This window comes from Sander lucioperca, chromosome 20, assembly GCF_008315115.2.
Source record: "Sander lucioperca isolate FBNREF2018 chromosome 20, SLUC_FBN_1.2, whole genome shotgun sequence".
NCBI lineage: Eukaryota > Metazoa > Chordata > Actinopteri > Perciformes > Percidae > Sander > Sander lucioperca.
The window spans coordinates 19,774,933-19,794,150 of NC_050192.1; the positions used below are offsets into that span (position 1 = coordinate 19,774,933).

General features: G+C 43.1%; 1 protein-coding gene across 8 annotated transcripts in view; it reads left to right on the plus strand.

The window, feature by feature from the left end:
• The window catches only part of grip1 (glutamate receptor interacting protein 1), a 101,796-nt gene that overhangs the window by 53,452 nt on the left and 29,126 nt on the right, over nucleotides 1-19,218 (plus strand). For all 8 annotated transcript variants that reach the window (XM_035995897.1, XM_035995901.1, XM_035995902.1 and 5 more), the window contains exons 2-9: nucleotides 4,446-4,526; nucleotides 10,522-10,657; nucleotides 12,092-12,237; nucleotides 15,436-15,519; nucleotides 15,922-15,997; nucleotides 16,123-16,268; nucleotides 18,348-18,495; nucleotides 18,619-18,788. In XM_035995897.1, coding sequence (XP_035851790.1) covers nucleotides 4,446-4,526; nucleotides 10,522-10,657; nucleotides 12,092-12,237; nucleotides 15,436-15,519; nucleotides 15,922-15,997; nucleotides 16,123-16,268; nucleotides 18,348-18,495; nucleotides 18,619-18,788 — 987 coding nt within the window. The remainder of the gene's footprint in view (nucleotides 1-4,445; nucleotides 4,527-10,521; nucleotides 10,658-12,091; nucleotides 12,238-15,435; nucleotides 15,520-15,921; nucleotides 15,998-16,122; nucleotides 16,269-18,347; nucleotides 18,496-18,618; nucleotides 18,789-19,218) is intronic.

Here is a 19,218-nt window from a genome sequence, read left to right on the forward strand (position 1 = left end):
AGCTTAGAATATTTTTTATATTATATAACAAACCACAGAGGATATAGTATTTTATATATGTGTGTGTGTGTATACAGTATGAACTGTAGCTGGAGACTGAAAAAGGAGAGATGCTGCTGTCCTACATGTGGAGGAGGCTCAGCTTTCATCTTCAGTTAGCTATGGTGTGTGTGTGTGTGTGTGTGTGTGTGTGTGTGTGTGTGTGTGTGTGTGTGTGTGTGTGTGTGTGTGTGTCATTGTTTCTGCTCAGCTCAGCTGCTGGAACCAAATAGAGGAGAATAGATCTAGAGCAGATTAGAATAGAACAGAGCAACATGAAATAGAACCAAACAGAAGACCGAAAATAGGACAACGCGAACTGTGACGAGATAAAACAGGAAACCGATTCAGAGAAACTCGCCGTGCAAAGGAGCATATTCTTTTTGATGATTTTTCACGTTCAAACGTTTGCACCGTCACACAATCACAGATTGACCGTGTGTATATTAGGGCATCAACATTTTCATTGTCGATTATTTTCTCAATGATCTTAATGGATTAATCAATTAATTATCCAATGTCTGTTGTTGTGTGACAGTATGTATAACGGAATAGTGACATTGGTCAAAAACCACTGTTGTATAAAGTACTTGAAAGCAATACTTGAGTAAAAGTACAAATATGTTACCAGAACATCACTTTGGTAGTAGTTTAAGTCTCCTTTAAGAATATTACTTGAGTAAAAGTATCTGATATTTACTGTACTTAAAGGTGCAGTAAGCGATGACGTAGGAGGGCGGAGCCAGGCTACCAGAGTGGCTCTGGGCAGATGCAATAGTTTTAAACTTCAACAGAGTACCCGCCTTCAAGGATGTTAACACTTGTCAATGGAGAGAGGCCAGACTCTCTGGACCAATGAAATGGACCAGAGTCTGGTAGGACCAGGCTAGTGGACCAGAGTCTGGTAGGACCAGGCTAGTGGACCAGAGTCTGGTAGGACCAGGCTAGTGGACCAGAGTCTGGTAGGACCAGGCTAAACCCCCCTTCTGAATCTCTGCCCCCCAGATTAACGGCCGCACATTGCCATAGCGACACTTCGTTAGTGTCTAACCCTGACTAAACGATAAATAGCAGAGTCGATGTTAGCCCACGTTAGCTTGTGGATTTGCAAACTGTCGCTACTGCTGCGAAGCCGGCCAGTTAGGGAGCAGCCATCACAAACAACAGCAAACAGACGAGGCTAAACTGACATGTTGAAAACAGCAAACAGTGAAACAGCGAAGCTAACATTATTACTCGCTTGTCCATAACGATGAGAGCCCTCATTTAGTTTTCATTCCCTTAATGAAAAAAAAACTGAACATCACCAGGAGGTCTCCCGGCGGACTGCTGAGATTGGTCCTGACTTAGATAGACCACTGCGTTCTCCACAGGGATTGGTCGCTGCACTGATGAGGTCACCCCTCTCTGGCAGTCGTTTCTTTATTCATGAGAACAGGCTGACTTTATAAACCTCTCAGCAGCAGCAGCTTTTAGACTGCAAACCAGACAGTGGAAGTCTTTCTGTTAGTTTTCAGAGCTTTGTCGGAGGCTAACGAGTAGCATCATCTGAAGCCGAGGATGCTAACGTGCTAGCTGACTGGCTAGTGAGGCCAGCGGGATTACAGTTAGTTTACAGTATTTTTTAAACAAGATAGCATCTTAGCTCTGGGATGTATTTTTGTGGTAGGAGCTCTGCGATGTCTCATGGTGATGGTGAGTACAGATGCATTGTGGGACGCAAGAGTAGATGTTTTAACCCGTGAGGTTTGTCTGTGGACTCAGAGGTCATTTAAAGCTACAGTGCGTAGTTTCTGTTTCCTCCATGAGGAATTCAAAGTAATGACAACAACACTGTCGGCGCGTCCACATGACGCAAGCCTTCCGTGATCCTGCTCCTACTCCTACTACTACATTACAGAACTCATTATTAACTTGTTCAAGAGCGCAACATACAAATCTGTACCTTTTCTTTTTTTCAACGCTCTCCAAATAGAAAAAGCCACACCAATGTTTATCCTTGTTTGTCTTTGTCGTCGATCACTTTCTTTTATGGATTTTAGTTCTGCTGAACGTGTAGGTCTTTTCTTAGCAGTGCAATCACTGACTGAACGATTTCGTGGGCGCTTCTTCGGGTTTTCAGCCATGCCTTTACCCGTTGCAGCAGTCCTCTTCATATCTGACGCATCACTCAAGCTGCTGCGTGCAAAAGTCGACGGACTACACCATTTTGTAAACATAGCTATACTGAGAAATACAGACAGAGTTTTTTTTTGGAGCTGATAGGCTTAATTAGCTTTGTATGGACCTTCATTAATAAAATATAGTTGCCCACTATAGCTTTAAAACTCTGATACTTAGAGCTTCAGAACCAGTTAAAGGAACTGGTTGAGGTTTTGAGTCAGTTAGAGGCACTGACAGAACCTCCAAAACCAGTTAGATGAGCTGGTAGATGTCCAAAACCAGTTACATGAGCTGGTAGAAGTCCAAAACCAGTTACATGAGCTGGTAGAAGTCCAAAACCAGTTATATGAGCTGGTAGGGCTTCAGAATAGGGCTGAACGATATGAGTGAAATATCTAATTGCAATTATTTTGACTGATATTGCGATTGTGATTTGATTCACGATATTGGAGGGAATGATCATTTTTGTATCATTATTCTCATTTTCATTGAAAAAAATGATTGAAGTGTGATTTTTTTTAGTCTGTAGGATAGGATTTGTAGGCCGGGACGTCTTTGCAGCACCACAATACTTTATTTTAGAATGGTTTGACACATATTTGTCTTTGGGGTGGCAGTAGCTCAGTCCGTAGGGACTTGGGTTGGGAACTGGAGGGGCGCTGGTTCAAGTCCCAGTACGGACCAAAGTACAGAGTGTGGATTGGTAGCTGGAGAGATGCCAGTTCAACTCCTGGGTGCTGCCAGGTGCCAGATGCCCCCCCCAACCACTCAGGGCGCTGGTCCAGCTGGTCCAGCACTGGCAGCCCGCTCACTCTGACATCTCTCCATTTGTGCATGAATAGGTCCTGAGCATGTGTGTGTGTATTTCAGGCCTGTGTGTAGTGATTTCTAACAAACAGAGTGTAAATTGTATTTCCCCACTGGGGATCAATAAACAGTATGAATTATAAATTACAACCAATATTGTGCCCCCTTGCGATTTTGGATATTGCATTAGTTCATATTGCGATTTCGATTTCGATAAAATTGCGATTAATTGTGCAGCCCTAGTTCAGAACCATTCAACCTAACTAGTCAAGCTTCAAAACTAGTTAGAGGAGCTGGTAGAGGTGCCAAGAACTGTTGGAGCTTCAAACCCAGTCAAAAGGGCTGGTTAGGAGCCAGTTCGAGCCACTAGTAGAGCTACAGGACCAGTTAGAGGAACTGGTACATCTTTGGAACCACTTAGAGGAGAGTTGTGGTGCTTTTCAGAACCAGTAAAAACAACTGGTTGAGGTTTGGAGCCAGTTGAAGGAACTGGCAAAAGCCTGGAACTAGTAAGAGCAACTGGTATAGCTTCAAAACATGTTAGAGAAACTGGTGAACGGCTGGGACCAGTTAAAGGAAATAGTAGAGCCTCAGAACCAGTTTAAAGGTCCACTGTGTGGTCTAGCGTTGGGATCATATATCGCAATCAACTATCTCTCACCACGCAGTTCAAAGTACGTATTACAGCAACGGTAGCCTTCACGCTTCAAAAAGCCGGTCTCTTGCTCTTTTCAATCTCCTTTTTCTTTTTCTGGGTGAAGAAGGAGACTCCTGTTCCTGAAATTTGGATTTTGAATACGTGTGGTCCTCCATGTTTCCTTCTTCAAACTTGCCGGGGCCGGGAAGCTACGATACCCGTTAGCAGCATTAGCAGCAGCTGTGAGTTTATCATGTGACAGAGAAAACGCGAAAGGCGGAGCAGTATGTCCTGTATGTCCCTTATACACACACACACACACACACACACACACACACACACACACACACAAAGGTGGAGCAGTATGTCCTGTATGTCCCTTACCGGCTAACGTATTTCAAGATGGAGCATGTATATGGAGCGTCTACCCCAGTTCATGCAAACGCAAATGTCAAATTTCAAGCCAAAAGGAATACCTGGAATTGATGGTGCATGTAAACATTCATGAAAAAGGACAAGTTTATAAACGGGCAACACAGATTTTGATAATGAACAACTAAACACGCTACACACTGGACCGTTAAAGAACCGGTAAAGGCTTGGTACCACTTTGAGGAAGTGGTGAATTTCAGAGCTACATACAGGAACCAGTTAAGAGAAATTGGTTGTACCTCAGAACCTTTTAGACGAACTGTGGGGCTTCAGAACCATTTTAGAGAAACTGATAGAGGTTTGGAACCAGTAAGAGGAAATTGTTGAGCTCCAGAACCAGAATAATATGTTTGTTTTTGTGTTTCAGATGAGGGGCCGTACACTAAACACTCTGCTGGGGCGAGACCTCCAGATGGGGCGCTGGCCATCAGGAGGCAGAGTATACCAGGTAACACACAAAACATGTATCATGCATTTATGCTTATATTATTTATACCTTTATTATATTCTTTGTAATCTATTCTATCCATTCTTTCCCGTTGGTTCTGCTCTGCTTTTAGAGCTAATGGACCCAATCACATAGCCTGGGTAAACCCTGACGAACTTCCGGCAAATTTGAGATTTGCTCTGTAAGTCAGTCTGGCCAAGAGCCCATTCAAGCCCATTTCCAATTTTTCCAAATCGAGGCACCAATAACAACCGTTGAGGCGGGCTTCACACGATGCAACATGCTCGCTGGTTGAGATGTTTTTCTGTCGCTCTGCATACGTCATCTCCTTCATCACTCTGATTGGTTGAAGGACTATCCCCAATTGCGCCCAGAGGCGTTTGAGCGGCGTCCGTTGGTGACGCCCCTTTGGAAATGGGCTGTGAATGAACTTTCCCCAGACAGGTCTGCTGTCAACCAGGCCACCAATCACAATGTTTGTGTAGAATAACTTCCGGGTAGAAGACTCGTGCGTCCAATTTAACTTTACAGTTACGCCCGAAAATTACAACAGAAATAAACAATTCACATCAACTGCCATTCAGTCTATAACCAATAAAGACCACAGCTAAGAAAATAGGACACACACAAACATTTAGCTGGTGTTTTCCATCTGTGTGATCTGCAGGAAGATGCTTGCAGTCGCAGTTTATCTCCTCCCACCTGGAGCTGGTGACCTACTTACAACACTATCACACTGCTGTAGTAGTGATGGTATGAAAATTTAACCTCACGGTTATAGTGACCAAAATGATCACGGTTTTCGGTATTATCGTGGTATTTTTAAAAGTGTGTTCAATATGTTCAGAAAGCACTAATAGGTCACAAGCTGAAATAGTTTAAAAAAAAGTGTAACAGTGTTTATTATATTACAAAAATATAGGCAAAACCTTATCAAAAGTGCAACTTTTAACATCAAAGGAACAAGGGTTCAGAATGTAAACAGCTTATTTGTCAGGAACATTTCCAGTAGGACAGGTTTAAATTATACAAATCCAACCATTCAAGCTAAGACATAAAGAACAATATGTAAACAAATATTCAACGGAGATGAGTCAGGAGATTTGACATATTGCCCCCTTTAGCGCCAACTTTTTTCCTGCACGTTCTGCAGACAGGATAACTATCTTCAGTCGACTGTCCTTCGGCATTCTTACCCCCAATTTACACCAACTGCGGAACGTCTGCTGATCCGCTCCGGAACGGCAGCGGAGTCAATAGGTTTCCATTAAAGTCAATGTGTGTATTTACACTGACTGCAGAACGGCTGCGTCCTGACTCCGGCGCAGAGCTTATATTTTTGCCGGACGCCGGAGAGCTCCGCAGCAATTCAGCACAGGGCAGATAGTGCGGGACAGGAAGTCGAGCACAGAAACAAAATAAAAATCTGGTTAATTTTCAAAATAAAATCCCATACTCACGGCGGATCATATTTCCCTGCACTACACCTTGAAAACACAGCTCAGAGTAGTTTCCCCTCTACTCCTCTGGATGGAAACTAACTGGTGGTGGTTTTGTGGTTCTATTCTACGTGAATTCGTGAGATCTCGTGGGTCCTCGTGACTTCAGCTTCAGTCATGGCCGCAGCCGTTCCGCAACAAATCCGGACGGCAGATCAGCCAACACGCAGCGGAGCTGATCCGCAGACGTTCTGGAAATCAGGAGTTATAATAACCAAAATATGCCCATGCTTTAGATTTAGTCCTCTTAGAGCAGCGGTCCCCAACCTTTTTTGCGCCACGGACCGGTTTAATGTCAGACAATATTTTCACGGACCGGCCTTTAAGGTGTGGCGGATAAATACACAAAATAAAATGATACGACCGGCATAAAAACTGTGGTATTTATAATAATAAACGTGAATCCACTGTGTACTCGTATGCAACTTTATTAGCAGCGTCCTCGTAACATCGCGCCAACAACATAACATGAGTAACATCCTCTCTGCCCCCTAACACTCTCTGGTCGCTATGGTAATGTTTAAACATGCCTTCAAAATAAGAGACAACACAAAAACAAATATAAAGTGCATGAAAAATACAACTCACCATAACGCTAAATCAATGGGAGCCCTGAGCTTGTTTCTCTGCAACGAGACGGTCCCATCTAGGAGTAATGGGAGACAATGACACCCGAAGTGTGCTGCTTATGTCCAGTCTACTCCGTAATTTTGTTTTGGTTGCTGTCACTGCAGAAAATCCCGCTTCACACAAATAGGATGTTGGAAATGGCAACAGGGTTTTCAGTGCTTTCGTGGCGATCTCAGGGTATTCTGCCGTGACTTTAATCCAGAACACCGGCAGAGTTGTTGTCTCGAACATACTTTTAAGGCCGCCGTCATTTGCGATCTCCAGCAGTTGATCTTCTTCTTGCATAGACATGCTGGATTCACCTGGTTTGTTGACAAATGGGTCGCGGATCCATTCCTTGGCAGTTCGTGGGTCTTTTGTGGTTGGGAAGTAGCGCTCAAACTCTTTTAAAAGCAAAGACAGGTGATCGTGCACCAGCTGAGAGAATGAAGGCTCGGGCTCAGTCTCTTCCAAAATCCCCGCGAATGTTTGAAACATGTCAAATATACCTCTGTTCACGCGCCGTCTCCACAAATCCAGTTTGGCTTTAAATGCAGCTACTTTATCTGCCAACTTGAAGACAGTTGTCATTTTCCCCTGAAGTGACAGATTGAGTTCATTGAGCAGGTTGAATATGTCGCACAAGTAAGCGAGTTTTGCGACCCATTCCTCGTCACTGAAATGTGCTGCCAGCGCTGACTTTTTTTCTGAGAGAAATCTCTGCAGCGGCTCTCGTAATTCAAACACTCTGGCCAGCGATCTCCCTCGGGATAACCATCTTATTTCTGTGTGTAAGAGAAGGTGTCTGTGCTCCACGTCCATCTCCTCACAAAGCTGCTCGAACAGGCGCGAGTTAAGGGCGTGTGCTTTGATGTGGTTAATAACTTTAACGACATCATTCAATACGCTGTTAAGTTCCGGTGGTATTTTTCAGCTAGCCAGCATTTCTCTGTGAATGACACAATGCGTAGACTCACATTCAGGTGCAACCTCCTTAATCCGAGTAGCTAAACCAGACAGCCGTCCGGTCATGGCAGCAGCTCCGTCTGTGCATATGCCGACACAAAAGGACCATTTCAGTTTTCCTGATATATAATCATCCAGCGACTTGAATAGTTCTGCAGCTGTGGTTTTGGTTGGCAACGATAGTGCACATAACATATCCTCATGCACATCCTCCTGATAAAGATATCGCACATAAACAAGTAGTATTGCCTTGTTGTCAATATCTGTAGACTCGTCAACCTGGAGTGCGTACCACGGTGATGTATTAATCCTCTCCAACAATTGTGTCTCAATGTCCTCTGCTATTTCCTCAATGCGCCGACTGACGGTGCTAGCCGAAAGAGGCACCTGTGCTATCTTTTTAAGAAGTTCACGGCAAATGTCTTTAGTGGCGGGCAGGATCAATTCTTCACCAATGGTGAATGGCTTCTTAGCCTTAGCAATACGATTAGCTACCAAGTATGATGCTCTCAGTGCACTCGCATTTGTTGATGTGGTGGCCCCCAGTAATTGCTTCTGTCCTTCTTGTTCATGCTTTTTTCTTTCAAAATACTCCGAAGGCTTGTCTTTTAATGCAGGGTGCTTGGTCTCCAAGTGGCGAAGCAGTTTTGAAGGCTTCATTGCCTCATTAGAGAGCCGGTCACCGCATATTATGCAGAGCGGGCTTGGTGCACGGGAATCACCTGTCGCGATAAATCCATATTTTAAGTAGCACTCCTGGTATTGTCTGTTAAATGCAGCTTTCTTTTTCTTGGAAGTCGTAGGCTCTTCTTCTGTCTCCTCATTGGGCCTTTTCCCCTTCGTAAAGAAACTTTCCAAAGACGTTTGTTTTTTACTCATTTTGCTAGCTTGTGGGTTTCATTTTAGCGGCAACGTATCACGTGACGGAGACAAGCGTCAAGAGTGAGTCACAGTTCATTACACATAATGTAATGCATAATCAGCCAAAGTCTGCATATGTATGCGGCGGGGGTGCATTTTTTCAAATACGCCGCACTTTTGCTGCATAAATTGCCGATTTCCGCGCAAAATATGCGGGGCTTGCATGATTTCATAATCCCCGCATTTTCGTTTCAACAAAGTCCCATATATCTTAGCAGAAAGTTGAAAAATGTTGCGTTTACTTCACACAAGAGCAGCAATTTCCCCCTGTTGCCATGGGAACGTTATGAAGTGACGTAATTACGCAACGTGAACATCATCGAAAAGCTGCAAACCCCGCGATGAAGCCACGATGAAACCGCAATTTTTGCAAGTTCCCGCAATTTCATCGCATAAAATTGCATAAATATCCCGCATATTCCATCGCATTTTTTAAGAAAACGTGCCGCATAATCAAGGATTTTTGCCCACAACAATCACAAAAAAACTCCGCATTTTTCTGGAAGGACTGACTGAAAGAGAGACGGAGCAGGGACCCGTATTATATATACCAGTAATATGTTGGATTCATGTTAACACATTTAAATTTTCTTGGAAACTTTCAAACAACAATTTGGTGGCCCCCCTGCAGTAACTCTGAGGACCCTCTACGGGTCATGGACCCCCTGTTGAAGATATCTGAGTTAGAGGAAGTTTTGATCCAGTTAAAGGAACAGGTAGAGCTCCAGAACCAGAGAAACAAGATTTATGGTTCTGTATTAAATCGATGCAGTGGGGTACATACGTAGGTATGTGTAGATACGGACCCTACGCCGTAGCCTGATGGTTCTCCTTCTCCGTAAACAGCATGAAATCAAGGAGAGGGTTAACCTTTCCTGCTACAGATTTCCCACCGTGGTCAGAAAACACAGGGGAGACACTTTGCTTCTCTCACTACGCCTCTGGAGTCGGTACTCGCTCTCCGAAACTAATCGCCGTCACTCTCTCCCTCGCTCTACCACACACTCCTCACACACACATACCAGCTCTGCTAGAACGGCGCACAAGTATAAACCTCAGGGCAATTATACAGCGAGGTTCAGAGCGAGTTAAAGGACATCGAAAGATTTGGAACCACTTATAAGAGCAACTGGTACAGCTTTAAAACCAGTTAGTGGAACTGGTTGAGCCTCAGAGGCAGAAAGAGGAAAGTAGAGCTGCAAATCTATGTAGTAAGAGGAACTTGTAGAGCTTAGGGACCAGCCTTGGTGTTTCAGAACCGTGTAAACAAAAGCAAAACATCCACTGACAGTCGTCGTAGTAGAATTTAAATGTACTGAACGACGGGATGCTTTGCTGCAGACGCATTTCTTATGCAGGCTGAGAAGAAAACGCTATTTCAGGTTGATAGTAATAGTCTGAAATCGTGCAGCTCTTTTCCGCTGAGAGAAGCTTTGTTGTCAAGTTGAATGGCAGAAGTTTCCTCCTCCGCCTCTGCAGAAACTAGTTCATCTAACATTTGATCAGAGGAGAAGAGTTTGTGGGCTTTTCTTTTTCAGGCTGTGAGTCAGAGCTGACATTTGGTTTTAGAAAAACTTAAAAAGGACACTGCCGCGTGTGTAAAGCCTCTTCAGAAGACGAGGGAGGATAGGAAGACATTGATGGTGTTAATCCTGTGTGAATGAAAGAGAGTGAGGCTCTGCCTGATTAATATTAAAATACAACATTTTAATGAAATTCTGCTTTCTCTTTTATCACCTGAGGGCCGGTCACATCAGATTGTACCAGGCCTGCTTTGAAATATCTCCTTTCTCTCAATCCATCTCTCCCCGCTGTTTAATATTTCAGTTTGATAAAATATAGATGGACGAAAGAAGAGAGGATGACTTCACTTCTCTCTTTTTATTATTCCTCCGAGCTGCGAGGGGAGAAAACCTACAGTAAAGTATGAAAAGAGGGAGAGACAGTGAAAAGAGCTTCATGGGAGTTAACGTCCACCTGTCTTTGTTCGTGTGATGTAGACGAGTTTCGGGGCTGCTCGGTGGTGGAGCTGATGAAGAAGGAGGGGACGACGCTCGGACTGACGGTCTCAGGCGGCATCGACAAAGATGGGAAGCCCCGGGTTTCAAACCTGCGACAGGGAGGCATCGCTGCCAGGTAGTAAACATTTCTTCATCTTACGTTTTTTTCTGTTTTATTTAGGGCTGACCCAGCCTGACGAGCCAGACCCACATCCAGATGTTGGGTCTGGGAACTCCCCATTGGCTGGGCTCAATCGGAGGGGCGGGCTAAACGGTTGTCTTTCATATTCCCTCTGCACACAATAGGATAGCTCTACAACCAACCAGAGCAACACTAGCTGATAGATTAAACTTTCGCAGTATGCGGTCGGCAAAACTCTGAACACATCTTCCTTTTTTAAGAATGACTTCAGCAGCCATCTTTTTTGTATTCGCAACTCTGCCGTCATTATGTTAAGCCCCGCCTACCGACTCTATACACGATGTGATTGGCCTGACCAGAGAGTTGCTAGACGACCCTGGCTGCAAATTACTTTTGCTGCCGCTAGGGTGGTCTAGATTTCTAGGCGAGGGCTGAACGATTTGGAATAAAAATCTAGTTGTGATTATTCGAAAATGATGATGCAGTTGCTATATGATTCACGATATCGCATCATTATTATGACTTTTTTTTATTGTTTTAAAAACCTGTAATTTTACGGAATTATTCTGTTTTATTTTTTCAGATTTTTCCTGTATTTTTTAAAAACGCGAAAATATCAAAAGAAATACATAAAAACACTGAATTTACATTGTCTATGGTAAAAGAAATTGAAAAGTGTGTGTGTGTTACTGTAAATAACCAAATTTCCTTTATTTTATCAAATGTATGTATGTTTTATTTAATAGATTAAACTGTTAAATTTAAAAGTTTAAGAAAAAAGTCAAACGAATTTGAGTGTAAACTGAGAATGAAGTTGTATCGTATCTACTATAGAGCCCGACCGATGTGAGACTTTAGAGACCGATACCGTTTTTTTTTTGTTTTTTTTTTAAGATTATTTTTTGGGGCTTTTCCCTTTTATTCGATAGTGACAGTGGATAGACAGGAAAGGGAGGAGAGAAAGAGAGGGGATGACACGCAGCTAAGCTCCTACTGAGTGAGATAGAGGTCGCCCCAATACCAGTTTTAAAAGGGGAAAATTCACAGATGAAAATAGATCTCGCCTACGTGGATTGTGTAATGTTTATGCAGTGTTTTCCGTAGGTTTGTGGAAGACTTAAGTATTTTGTGGAGGGTTTAGGGTCCTCCCTGAATATATTTTTACGTTTATCAATGAAAAAAATACTATTTCACAAGATAATGAATGATTAACACTCAAAAAGCTTAAAGACAAAACTTGTGAAAGAAGTACACTGGGGACCAACTGCAATCATTAGATCTAAATAAAAAAGTATTTTGTTAGTTTTGATGTTCGCGTTGATTTTACAGTTATTCTGTGTGTGGGGTTTTCAAGCTTCGCCCTGCTCGCACATCACAAACTTCATTAAAGTGAAATGAGAGCTGATCATGTTTTGGCTGCCTGTGCAGGAGCGACCAGCTGAACGTGGGCGACTACATCCGAGCCGTTAACGGCATCAACCTGTCCAAGTTCAGACACGATGAGATCATCAGTCTGCTGAAGAACGTCGGGGAGCGAGTCGTACTGGAGGTTGAGTACGAACTACCGCCTGTCTGTAAGTACTGCCAGATAGTAGTAGTAATAATAATAATAATACATTTTATTTCAGTCCTTCCAGAAAAAGGCGGATTATGCGGCACGTTTTCTTAAAAAATGCGATGGAATATGCGGGATATTTATGCAATTTTATGCGATGAAATTGCAGGAACTTCCAAAAACTGCGGTTTCATCGTGGCTTCATCGCGGGGTTTGCAGCTTTTCGATGATGTTCACGTCGCGTAATTACGTCACTTCATAACGTTCCCATGGCAACAGGGGGAAATGGCTGCTCTTGTGTGAAGTAAACGCAACATTTTTCAACTTTCTGCTAAGATATGTGGGACTTTTTTGCAACGAAAATGCGGGGATTATGAAATCATGCAAGCCCCGCATATTTTGCGCGGAAATCGGCAATTTATGCAGCGAAAGTGCGGCGTATTTGAAAAAAATGCGTCCCCCCCCCCCGCATAAATATGCAGACTTTGGCTGATTATGCGTTGAATTATGCGATGACATAATCACGTTTTTCTGGAGGGACTGGTTATTTATGGGCGCCTTTCTTCATACTCAAGGACTCCTTACATGAACAAATAGTAAAAAGATAAAGAAAACAGATGCACATCAAAGACCACACAGAATTACGAAGCAATGAACAATAACAGACAATACTATTTAGATTTTTGAATTTGTTTATTTTGCACAATAAAATCAACAGTAACACAAGAAAAGAAAATAATATAAAATAAAGATTGTGCAGGTGAGATTAAGAAAACCCCTAGGGGCTAATAGAAGGAGTCCTAAACCACATGTGTCAAACTCAAGGCCCGCGGGCCAAATCCGGCCCCTCGCAGACTATGATCCGGCCCGCACATCGATTTTGACGATTTGTCACTTTTTCCGACGTTTTCGGGCGCTTTTTCCGACTTTGTCCAACGTTTTTTGTCACTTTTTCTGACGTTTTTGGGCCGCTTTTTTTCTATGATGGCTGAGGAACTTTTTCCTGACTTCTTTAGGACTTTATGTGGACCAAACTGTAAGTGAGAAGACTATATGACACATGCAATAAGACGGTCAAAGATGTTTGACTTTTTTTCGATTAAATAATGTCTGGCCCTTGATGTGATTTTCCAGTGTGGCCCGTAGTGAAGTTGAGATTGATGCTTTGACACAGGTTGGCTACATAAACAAAAATGATATAAAATAAATGACAAGAACATAGATAACATGATGATGTGTGGACTTATGTGTGTATTTGTGAGTAGTTATGAGAGACATGAAGGCCAAACAAAATCATATATGAATAGTTCAGATCAATACAGACAGTTAAAGTTTGGTTAATCAGAGAGGTCCTAAGCCTTTTGGACAGAAGTTGACTGAAATGCAGTGTTGATATAACTCAATTTACACTGAGTATGCCAGCTTGAAGAGGTAGGTTTTTAGATGGGATTTTAAATGTGGGGAGAAATTCAGTGTCACGTATGGCTTGTGGGACTCCCACAAGCCATACGTGACACTGAATTTCTCCCCACATTTAAAGGGGAACTATGCAGTTTTTTTAGCTTAACTGACCTTAACTGAACAGCTTCGGAGTCATTGGAATGGTTATATGACTTTTTTCGAGTTGAATGGTGGTCGTCTCGCTCCCCCCTAACGCCTGTGAGCGGAAAAACCACCCTTGCAACTTTGGGCCGGCGAGCTGGCGGCCTCAGCTTCAGGAAGTATCGCGGTCAAGTATCGCTATCAGGTCTCGCCATGTAACGAATTGCTTCACGGCACTGCACACATACAGGGACCTGTTACGGGCTTACTAGCTGTCTACCTCAGTGGACATGGCTCCGTGCGTTCGCCGGCTGCTTTGAAAACAAATGCACATGACCAGAGGGAGAAGATGGGAGGGGGGGGGAGGAGAGCTGCCAAATATGTATTCTGAAGCTGTAGGGGGAGCTCTATAGAGAAACCTGCCAGCAAAAAGAGAGAAAACAGCGAAGAAATTGCCAAAACTGCAAAGCGCCCCTTTAAAATCCTGTCTAAAAACTTACCTCTTCAAACGGGCATACTCAGTGTAAATTGAGTGCACAGCATAAATGAGTACACCCATGGTAAATTTGACTTTGAAAAAGAGGAATAAAAAAATCATCTTTTGGAAATTGAACTTAATGCCTTAATTAAAAAAATGAGGAAAAATCTGACCTTTAAGGACACCAATTTTCTTTGTGAATGAATAATGTATCGTAAATAAATAAATATTCTTCCTTAAAATACAGGGAGCATAAGAAATAAAAGTCTGTCTGCCTCTATGGGAATTTAACATAGGGGTGTACTGACTTATGCCTCCTGTATTTTAAGGAAGAACATTTATTTATTCACGATATATTATTCATTCACAAAGAAAATTGGTGTCCTTAAAGGCTGGATTTTTCCTCATTTTTTTAATCAAGGCATTAAGATTAAGTCCTTAAACTTCTTAAAAGTTCCCAGTTATGTCATCATTTTGACTAATTGTATTGATGTAATGTAACCTGCCTGAATGTGAGCTAATGTGTTTCTTGTTTCTTGCTTGATATTGTTTATTGTCATATTCTTTTGTGTTGTATTATCTTGTATGTTGTTGTCTTCCTGCCTCGGGACTACAGGTGAAAATTAGCATTTATGCTATAACCTGGCTCATTTACAGTCTGTACAGAAATGTTAGATTGTTCATTAATGTGCACTGTCCGGAATAAATAAATAAATAAAAATAAATAAGATCAATTTCCAAAAGATTATATTTTTATTCCTCTTTTTAGTCAACTTTAGCATGGGTGTCCTAATTTTTTCACATGACTGTATATCAACACTGCATTTCAGTATTTTATACCGTAGTTGTTTATGTAGCCAACCTAATGCTTATTTATTTTAAATTCAGTGTTTGTGTTCAATTTGTTGATGTTTGTTTAGGACTCCTTCTCTAAGCCCCCAGGAGGTGTAATAGAGGTAGATAAGCAGAGCAGAGCAGCAGCGTATTAAAGGAGACCTATTATATACCGTTTTCAGGTTCTCAATAGGTTTCTATTAGAACAAGTTTACGTGCTTTAACGTTCAGAGAACATTTTATTTTTCTCATCTGACTTTGTAACATTATAGATAAGACAGAAAGGCATAATAGGTCTCCTTTAAGAGTATATTCAGGAGGTCAGAGGTGATGTTGATGTGTTGGCGTTGTGGTGTGTTGCAGCGGTGCAGGGGTCAGGGGTCATGTTCAAGAACGTAGAAGTCACGCTTCACAAAGATGGAAACAGCTTCGGCTTCGTCATCAGAGGTGAGTAGAGTGCTGTGCGTGTGTGTGTGTGTGTGTGTGTGTGTGTGTGTATGTGTGTGTGATTGTTTAACTATATTCGTGGGGTCCAAAAACCGGGAATACAGTATACTTGTGGGGTCCCGACAGCTTTGTGGGGCCAAAATAATGGACCCCACAACTTCAAAGGTCTGTTTGAGGGTTAAGACTTGGTTTTAGGATTAGGGTTAGAATTAGGTTATGGTTAGGGTGAGGGTAAGGGTTAAGGTTAGGCATTTAGTTGTGATGGTTAAGGTTAGGGTAAGGGGCTAGGGAATGCATTATGTCAATGACGGGTCCCCACAAAGATAGTGAAACGCACTGTGTGTGTGTGTGTGTGTGTGTGTGTGTTAGAAATAAATAAATATATGACGTGTGTGTTTGCAGGTGGGGCTCATGAAGACAGGAACAAGTCCCGCCCGATCGTGATAACAACCATCAGGCCAGGCGGTCCGGCTGACAGGTGCGTGCGTCACCTCTGCCCTCTCTGTCTGTCCTGATGGGTTTTTTGTCCCTCGGGAGCCTCTGTAGACACTAAAAACTGTCCCTTCTCTCTCTCTCTCTCTCTCTCTCTCTCTCTCTCTTTAGAGAAGGAACTGTCAAGCCTGGAGACAGACTGCTTAGCATCGACGGGATTCGTCTCCATGGCAGCACGCTATCGGAGGCCATGAGCATCCTGAAGCAGTGCGGACAGGAAGCCACGCTGCTGCTCGAGTACGACGTCTCAGTGATGGGTCAGTTTAAACTCTCTGTTTTAAAAGCACACAGAGCCAGGTCCTGTTTGAGGTTACTGCCTGTTAAAAGGACATTTTTCCTCGCTGCCGTACTACGTGCAATTACTCACGGGGGAAATTGTTGGTTCTCTGTAAATTAGAGTGTGGTGTAGACCTACTCTATCCTGTGTCCTGTTATCATTTGACTGGCTAGTAGTCCTTACCTAGCTACTGTCAGGGCACGCCCTCATACTCTGCTTCTGACTGGCTAGTAGTCCTTACCTAGGTACTGTCAGGGCACGCTCTCATACTCTGCTTCTGACTGGCTAGTAGTCCTTACCTAGCTACTGCACATGTGCGACTTCCAACAAAGAAGTAACAGAAGCCCTCTGTAGCTAAAACAGAGCTCAACACAAAAGAGGAGCTGCAGCAAAGTGCAGTACGACAAAGATATGGTGTTTTTTTGAAAATTAAACCACGTAAACCTATTCTGGTATAACCTCTAAATACAATTATGAACCTGAAAATGAGCATAATATGAGGTCTTTAACAACAAAAGCACATTATTAATCTACTGTAAAACAGTGATTCCCAACTCATGTGACGCAAAGAATTGCTGCTTGCAACTAGTGGTGAAAGAAGTACGAGAAGAAAAATTAGCAATAAAACGGTGTAAAAATACTGTTACAAGAAAAAATAAAGGAGTTCTAAAATTAGAATCTAAATTAGCATCCTTAATAAACATTATTTACAAATAATCACTCTGGTTTTATGTTTAAAGCATGTAGAGAGTACATATAACCCAGTCCCTCCAGAAAAACGTGATTATGTGATCGCATAATTCAACGCATAATCAGCCAAAGTCTGCATATGTATGCGGGGGCGCATTTTTTCAAATACGCCGCACTTTCGCTGCATAAATTGCCGATTTTCGCGCAAAATATGCGGTGCTTGCATGATTTCATAATCCCCGCATTTTCATTGCAAAAAAGTCCCATATATCTTAGCAGAAAGTTGAAAAATGTTGCGTTTACTTCACACAAGAGCAGCCATTTCCCCCTGTTGCCATGGGAACGTTATAAAGTGACGTAATTACGCGACGTGAACATCATCGAAAAGCTGCAAACCCCGCGATGAAGCCACGATGAAACCACAGTTTTTGGAAGTTCCTGCAATTTTTGGAAGTTCCCGCAATTTCATCGCATAAAATTGTATAAATATCCCGCATATTCCATCGCATTTTTTTAAGAAAACGTGCCGCATAATCAAGGATTTTTGCCCACAACAATCACAAAAAAACTCTGCCTTTTTCTGGAAGGACTGAAATAAAATGTATTATTATTATTATTACTACTACTATCTGGCAGTACTTACAGACAGGCGGTAGTTCGTACTCAACCTCCAGTACGACTCGCTCCCCGACGTTCTTCAGCAGACTGATGATCTCATCGTGTCTGAACTTGGACAGGTTGATGCCGTTAACGGCTCGGATGTAGTCGCCCACGTTCAGCTGGTCGCTCCTGCACAGGCAGCCAAAACATGATCAGCTCTCATTTCACTTTAATGAAGTTTGTGATGTGCGAGCAGGGCGAAGCTTGAAAACCCCACACACAGAATAACTGTAAAATCAACGCGAACATCATCGAAAAGCTGCAAACCCCGCGATGAAGCCATGATGAAACCGCAATTTTTGCAAGTTCCCGCAATTTTTGCAAGTTCCTGCAATTTCATCGCATAACATTGCATAAATATCCTGCATATACCATCATATTTTTTAAGAAAACGTGCCGCATAATCAAGGATTTTTGCCCCGCAACAATCACAAAAAAACCTCTGCATTTTTCTGGAAGGACTGATAACAGGACCCACAGCTGAACCCTGTGGAACCTCATATAAAGTCTTTTTTTTGAAGATAATTTTTTTGGGGCTTTTCCCTTTATTGTGTAGAGACAGTGGATAGACATGAAAGAGGGGGAGAGATGGGGGCTGACACGAAGCAAAGGGCAGCAGGTTGGATTGGGACGAAGGCTCTCACTGGGTGAGCTAGAGGCCGCCCCGTCATATAAAGTCTTTGTGTGTTTGTGTTGTTTTCTCTGTCAGATTCTGTTGCCACGGCGTCGGGGCCGCTGCTGGTGGAGGTTGCCAAGGCGACAGGCTCCAGTCTGGGCGTGGCTCTGTCCACCTCCATGTTCTGCAGCAAGCAGGTCATCGTCATCGATAAGGTCAAACCGGCCAGCATAGCCGACAGGTACCCGACCTCTGACTGCTGACCGCTGATGTGGAGTAGATATGTTTTGGTATCGTTAACGAACCACAAAAACACACTTCCTGTTCTGTGTGTGTGTGTGTGTGTGTGTGTGTGTGTGTGTAGGTGCGGTGCTCTTCATGCAGGAGATCACATTCTGTCTGTTGATGGGAAGTCGATGGAGTTTTGTTCTCTGGCTGAGGCCACTCAGCTGCTCTCTGCCTCCTGTCAGACCGTCCGCATGGAGATCCTGCCACAACACCAGGCCCGACCGGCCCTGAACGCACCACAGCACGGTATAAACACACACACCAGGCCAAACCGGGCCTGAACGTACCACAGCACAGTATAAACACACACACATCAGAACAAACTGGGCTTGAAAGCACCACAGCATGGTATAAACACACACACACACACACACACACCAGGCCAAACTGGGCTTGAACGCACCACAGCACAGTATAAACACACACACATCAGAACAAACTGGGCTTGAATGCACCACAGCATGGTATAAACACACACACACACACACACACACCAGGCCAAACTGGGCTTGAACGCACCACAGCACAGTATAAACACACACACATCAGAACAAACTGGGCTTGAATGCACCACAGCACGGTATAAACACACACACACACATCAGAACAAACTGGGCTTGAACGCACCACAGCACAGTATAAACACACACACATCAGAACAAACTGGGCTTGAACG